At 48.2% G+C, this 6,644-nt stretch overlaps 1 protein-coding gene across 1 annotated transcript; it reads right to left on the bottom strand.

Annotated features, from left to right (window-relative positions):
• Positions 1-1,298, bottom strand: N0V89_011384 (uncharacterized protein; the record flags this gene model as incomplete). The annotated part of the gene is made up of 3 exons (XM_056220115.1): positions 1-500; positions 557-1,054; positions 1,112-1,298. The coding sequence occupies 3 exons, from the start codon at positions 1,296-1,298 to the stop codon at positions 1-3; spliced, it is 1,185 nt and encodes a 394-aa protein (XP_056065418.1).
• Positions 1,299-6,644: the final 5,346 nt, after the last annotated feature.

The following is a 6,644-nucleotide window of genomic DNA, read 5'->3' as shown; positions in this document are numbered from 1 at the left end:
CTATGTAGCCCCTGGGTCCTTTTTCTGGGACTCTTGGTACTTTGCCTCATCCCAGGCATAGAAATCCTTGACGAATTGAACGTCCTTAGCAGACGGTCTTGTTCTATGAGGAATCATGGTCTCGCTTCCGGGAATCTTCTGACCGTTCGCGTCTCTTCGGATTGCGACAAGTACAGCGGTTCTGATATCAGCCTGATCACCTGCTTCTGAAGAGGAGTACGAGTCGTAAAGCATGATCGAATCCATGTCAAAACCTCCCGGTCCGTCTAGCCGAGGTTGCGAGTTGACGTTAAGCCCGGCACCCTTGATGTAATCTTGGCTTGGGGCGTGATATTTATGAGCCATGGCAAGATCCTCGCATAAGGCCCTATGAGCCTGGGCGGGAGATATCTTTTCTGCTACATGCGCAGTATTGATTTTATCCCACATTCCGACTAGGTTATCACAGCGGAACTCAACGTGGTCGTCACGATCCCAACGTTGGTGCTCGTGTATCATACCTATAACTACCAAGATGTTAGTGCCGTAATTGACGGATGGAAATGTGTAGACTAACCGTGCCCGAACTCATGGGCGATATCGTCAGGCGTAGCTCCAGAGGCAACTCTCATCCAGTGGCGGTTTGGTTTTTCCTTGTCGGCGGCCCTGACATAACCTGTGGTAGATGAGCCAGCTGAACCAGATGCCTTGACATCGTCAATCCAATGAATCGCTAGTGTATCACTAGGCCACCTGGAATGGTCCCAATCGCACTGAAAATCACTGTCGGTTTGTGGCTGATTTTCTGTCCCATATCGATAGGAGGTACAGCAGAAGTGATCGTTCGCCACGCGAAATCCAAGAGAATGTCCGCTTGCCGCGCTTGGTCTTCCGTTGAGAGCCCCCGACCACACATTGAAGGCAGCCCTTATCTTGCAGGATTTCCCAGAGTCTCCAATGTTCTCATATGTGCGCTTGTCTACGAAACAGTACGGAATCGTTCGGATGTAGCCTTCGTCAATCTTCCATAGGCCACGACGCATCGGCCAGGCAGATACGTGACCGGAACTTATGACTGAAATCGCAGGGGGTCAGTGAAGATTCTGTTACACACGTGTTCGTAACAGCTTACATTCCGCGTAACCCATTGCAGGATTGTCATCGTTGCTCATGGATGGGAGCGTGCGGCCCGTAGCGCCGGTGGAGTTCTTGTGAGCTTGACGGACGGGAAGGGCGCGATCGCCAGCGGGGATGGAATTGATCGCAAAAAGGAGCTGTATCATAGCAGCGAGTGCGATGATTTGGGCGAGAAACTTCATCATTGTCAACGGCGAGGGGTGGAAAGCTACGTTTTCGACCGTGGGTGGAGGGGTGAAATCAGGTGGCGGTGTGTTTATATACAGTAAGACTGGGAGGCTCCGGAGCACAGACCAATATCATGTGCAGCAGCTCACCGAAATTTTCGTTTGTTAATGTGTCTTTTAAGCGAAAGGTGAAGGCGCAGGGAAGCTCTGGAGTGTGGGCAAGTATAGGCCCCGTTTGGAAACAGCCGGCACGAGCGTTTTTCTTACACAAAGAAATTAACCCTATGCTGTATTTGCTGTGAATGTTAGATGCTAAGGTTATATTATTAGGCTGTCAATCGCTACGTTTGATTACGGGCAGTGCCAACACTGTAATGATGTAATGAAATATTCGGCTTTGAAAAGCTGTGCATGATGAGGAATCACTACGCAACCGGTGGTGGATCTAGTCGCCAGAAAACTTATGAACGTATCTTAAGCCATTCATATATGTAGGAGCAGATGTTCGTCTATGATTGCTGACGTCTGGTGATCAAGAAATTATCAATAAGGCCAAGCGGGCACTACCATAAGCAAGATCGGTGCTGACACGGTAAAAAGAGGCCCCAGACGTCCCAGGTTCCCTCAGTTACATACAGGCAGTATACTAGTCTTTCTGTTTCTATAGCGCAAAAACCTAAGAACACGATCAATCTTGATGACTGGGTTGCATACCGCCTTCCGAAGCAGACAGGTTGAATTTTCGGCCAGGTGTTCTCTTTGGAGGCAGATTCCATTGTAAGCCTTCCATTGTAGTGTCAGCTAAGTCAAACAACCGTTTGGCAGATTTAGAAATCCAGGGGGCCACATACACGCTCTCTTTTGCAGCACCTTGCGCTTAAGGAGTCAATAGTTTCTCGATGTTATGTTCTTCCAGAATCATAAAGCTATCTAATAACAGTGCACTCATGATTTACAGCATTATAGGCCTGCAGTAGAAACATCTCCTTGAACTTGGACAGCCGACGGTCACAAGCATCCATGGATCTTCGGATGAACATCTTACTGGAATTGAGCGGAGTTTTTAGGTTAGCCAAGCTATTTGATCAGCTTTTTGATTGGACCTTGGACGATTCCGGCGGCCTTGGAACAAAACGGCCTGCGATGGGGTAGGTGGAGCATGAAATATGTGCTCAGCTCCCAATTCAGTGTCCAACCTGCCTCTGGAACCATCTCTCAGTGCAACAGACTACTTGGCGACTCGAATCATGCCCCTACATGGGAGAAAGAAATGTTTAACAGGATAATCCTCTTAATAATGGGAAACGAAAAGCCCCAAAATTTGATTTTCATGGTTTTTGTTGTCATCGAAAAGTCCCACAGCGCCAGCGACGCCATTGGATCTGAAAGCGACGAGCATTTCCTCACATGTCCGCAGCAGCACGAGCAGGGATCACAGACTAGTGGCGCTTGGGCTGCGTCTTTCTATATAATCGGACAACGCGCTGTCCATACACTCGAACGTGTGAACGCATCCCTCTCCTGTCCTTGTGCTTCCAAAAGACAAAATAGAGATACCATGGCCCTCGGTGTCACAAAAGATCAAAGTGCAGATGTATAATGGGACCGGAAGCTCAGCCCTCCATGCAACGTTCGCAAAAGCGTGGATTACTGACAAACCCTACAAGCACGCGACTGTTCTACTTTTCGGACCAAAAAATGTGACCATGCCAAACTATGAGCCCAAGAGAGTGTCTCCAGTATCTCTTTTACCCATTTTAACAAGTCAGAAGGACGTTTAGGACACGGTCGTTGTTTCCAAGCCGTCTAAGCATCCTCATGTCTTGGGGAGCGAGAACACGTCTCCACCACAGTCATATCCAGAAGTGTCATCGCCAAATAACGCAAAGAACAAATGCATGTCTCTTTCATCGGTGGCCAAGTCTTACGAGACAAAGCCGTGATGAGCGCAAAAGAACAAGCGTTTTACATCATGAGGATGATTCCGAACCGAGTGTGTAAGAAAAGCATGTCTTCAAATCCAAAGGTTTTACACTTTTTCAGTATTTCTGTGTCGGTGCGCTTGAGGATCAGAATCGAGCTAGAGTCCATCTATGCCTCTTGTGGTGACCAATATACTCTTATCTCCAATATAGAGTGAGCATTATGAAGCTTTTTGCATTGAGTCTGATGCTTTGCGGGAAATCCAAACACAGATGAAGTCATGTTCTTTTGGCTCAGAAAAAAACAAATACAGAAATGTTCGTGGGTTGGAGCAAATTCCCGTCCGACTGCCGGGAGTCGACACGCAGCAGTACAGTGCGAAACAAGATGCTGCTGATCAACTTCATGTCTGTGCCGAGCATGAGCACCTTCGAAGACCTTTACCAGACTCACTACGGCGAAGATCAGGCGGTCTTAGAGGGTGATTGTCCAGCGAATGGGGTTATGCAGCGGAACATTCTTAGAAGAGGATAACTATATAAGAGCTATCTTGTCTCCTCTTGCACCCATTACTTGACCACTGCATCGACTCCGGACTAAAACGCAGACGAGTCTCATGCTATGTCTCTGCTGTCGTCGAGACCTCTCATACCTATCTGAACAAACCACTTTCCAGCCACTCGATGTCTTTGTGAGGTCCAAGTCTGCTGTGCAGATTATTATGCTGGAGTTGGCTTGGAACAGGACACCATTGAAATTTTACTTATGTTCCTTCCTCCAACAACCAAAATATAGACCCACGAATGATGTACGCCGGAGCGAGATCGTTCTCACTTGTGCGTAGTGTCTCCCCTGTTCCTCGCATATGTTACTTCGGCTACACCAAACTTGCTTTCGATCGCATACATGCCTCCGATGAATATTTCACCGCATGCAAAACAAGTACACTGCAGAAGTGCCTACCCTCGCACAAGGTCCAAGGAGGCAAAGCTCATGTGCTCTTCCTCGAGCGGATGAAAAATCACTTCATCTTCTGCACTGCGCTTTCTTGCGAAAACACCAAAACCTACGATGTGCCCAGAAATGTCCCTCCGTCGTTGCTGGAACGTACAAGCCCACCTGGGCATACTACCGGAGATTTCCGTATGCTCAATACATGCGTCCGTAAACCAGAAGTTCACGCTTAACGAACTATGCTGCGGACCTGGCGTGGTTTGGACCGCAAAGGCTCCAACCTACACAGCCCACTCTATCAGAACTTCCAATCTATCGAATACATGCGTCCGTGGACCAAACAATCTCACCCGCACAGCTATGCTGCGGCCGTGGTTTAAACGAAAATTTTCACTTCACCCATCACGTCCTCTCTCGACAACTGAAAATCACAACCTTCTTGACGATGAGTCTGCTTTGCTTCGGCGAACACCAAGATCACATTCGTAACGTACGATGTCGCTCCTTCGCTGCTGGGGCCTGCAAGCCCCCTTTATGAACAATCTCAGTATACTCAATACATTATGTCCGTGAACCAAAGGTTCACTCCCTCCGAAGCATGCTGCGGTGGCCTGAACTGCAAAGACCTTACACACCATGAAATGTCCTCTCTCGACGACTAAAGTTCATACCCTATCCTAAGATGCGTCTTTCTCCAGCACCACCAAAAGCGAAAACAAAACATAACATGTCCCTCCCTCGTGCTCCTGAAGCACGCTCTGCTGATTTTCCTCCTCTACTTCGATATGTTCATGGACCCCGAATCTCATGTCGGAATATTCATGCTGGACGTCTCCAAAATGCACAACTCCTTGCACATGTTCGCGTCGCTTCTCTTGTGGAGTTTAAACTAAGAGACGTGTCTGGGACGAAGGGCGCTTCTGTGCACATTATGTCCTCTCGACGACTAAAAGTCATACCCTATCTTAAGATGTGTCTTCTCTGGAAACACTAAAAGAATATGAGAAGGCAATATGTCCCTCCTTCGTGCTCTAGCTGTACAAAGCCCGCTCCCCGAGGAATCTCTACTCACGTTTAAACGCGTTTGTGACTTTAAATATCCCGTTGGAAATTTCATGCTGGACGTCTCCAAAAAAGCACAACTCCTTGCACATGTTCTCTTGCCTGCCTCTTGGAGCTAGAGATATATAAGAGAGATAAATCTGGAATGGAACAGCTTTACTTCACACACCACGCCCCTTTCAAAGCGACTAAAATTCGGAACGGCTTTCTCTATGTCTCCTGCTTCCAACGGAAATAAAAACAGGAACAAGTCACTGCATGTTCGTCCGCCGTGCTCGTGCTGTACAGATCCCGCGCACTTTCAAGGCGACTAAAGTTCAGAACGTCTTTCTCTATGTCTGGTTCTTTGGCAACACTAAAATGAACAACTATCATCACATGTTCGATTCCTCAGACGTTCCGTGCTCTACAAATCCCGCGCTCTTCCAACACGATTGAAGGTCACAATGGATTTGATAACGTCTCCTCCTCCACCGACACTAAAACAAGATACCACTGTTGCAATGTTCGCTCGCCGTGCTCGTCCTCCAAAAACACATGCCGAAACGCCCGATGCCTTTCCTGGTCTCCATTCCTTACCATCCAATCAGCTATGTGGGAGCCAAAAGGTCTGTCGTATCGTTCGCATGGCTTCCCTTCCCTTCTGTCAGGGGACTAAAGTTTTGAACATCTTTCTCCATGTCTTTTCCTCCGACACTTAAGTTAAAGATCTTTGATGGAATGTTCCTTCGCCGTGCTAGCCCTCTAAAACTCACGCGATAACACGCATTCCGGCCTTTCGATGTCCTTCGCGACTCCAATTCTACTATCCACTCGGCTATGTCTGGCAGCCAAAAACCTTGCCACAAATTGGTGATGCTTTCCGTTCTCTTCCTTGCTGCATTCAAAGTCGACATCCACTCAGCTACGTGGAAGCTAAAAGGTCCGCGAAACCCTTCTTATGCGTTCTCTTTCCGTTCCTTCCTCTTGGAATCAAAGTCAAGTTGTCGAAGGTCCATGTGTACCAAAGTCCTTCAACCACCCCCGCATGAGGAGGACGCCAACCTGCTCCATAACCTGGTATGCGGAAGCGCCAAAGCTCGAATAAATCTTTCTCATGCTTTCCTGTTCCTCCCTGCTGGACTCAATATCAAGAAGAGGGGTGCAGTCACGTACCAAAAACCACCGTCAATCACACCATGAGGTGGGCTCCAAGCGAAAATAATGCAGGCGTTTGCTGTGAGCGTGACTCGACACCAAAGGCTCAGCGCTCCCCGTTATGCCTGTTCCCCTCTCTCATTTCAAAAACGACGTCAACTATCTCCATGCGCTCGGAAGCAGATCCAAACTATCCCATTTACAAAGCATGTCCCTTCCTCCCCGGTTCACGCCACTGTCATCCCACGAAGCGGACTCAAATCCCACCCAGCCCAACTTGATGCC

Source organism: Didymosphaeria variabile (assembly GCF_027946475.1).
Source record: "Didymosphaeria variabile strain IMI 356815 chromosome Unknown scaffold_9, whole genome shotgun sequence".
In the NCBI taxonomy this organism is placed as follows: Eukaryota; Fungi; Ascomycota; class Dothideomycetes; order Pleosporales; family Didymosphaeriaceae; genus Didymosphaeria; species Didymosphaeria variabile.
This window is presented reverse-complemented; position numbering and strand designations above follow the sequence as displayed.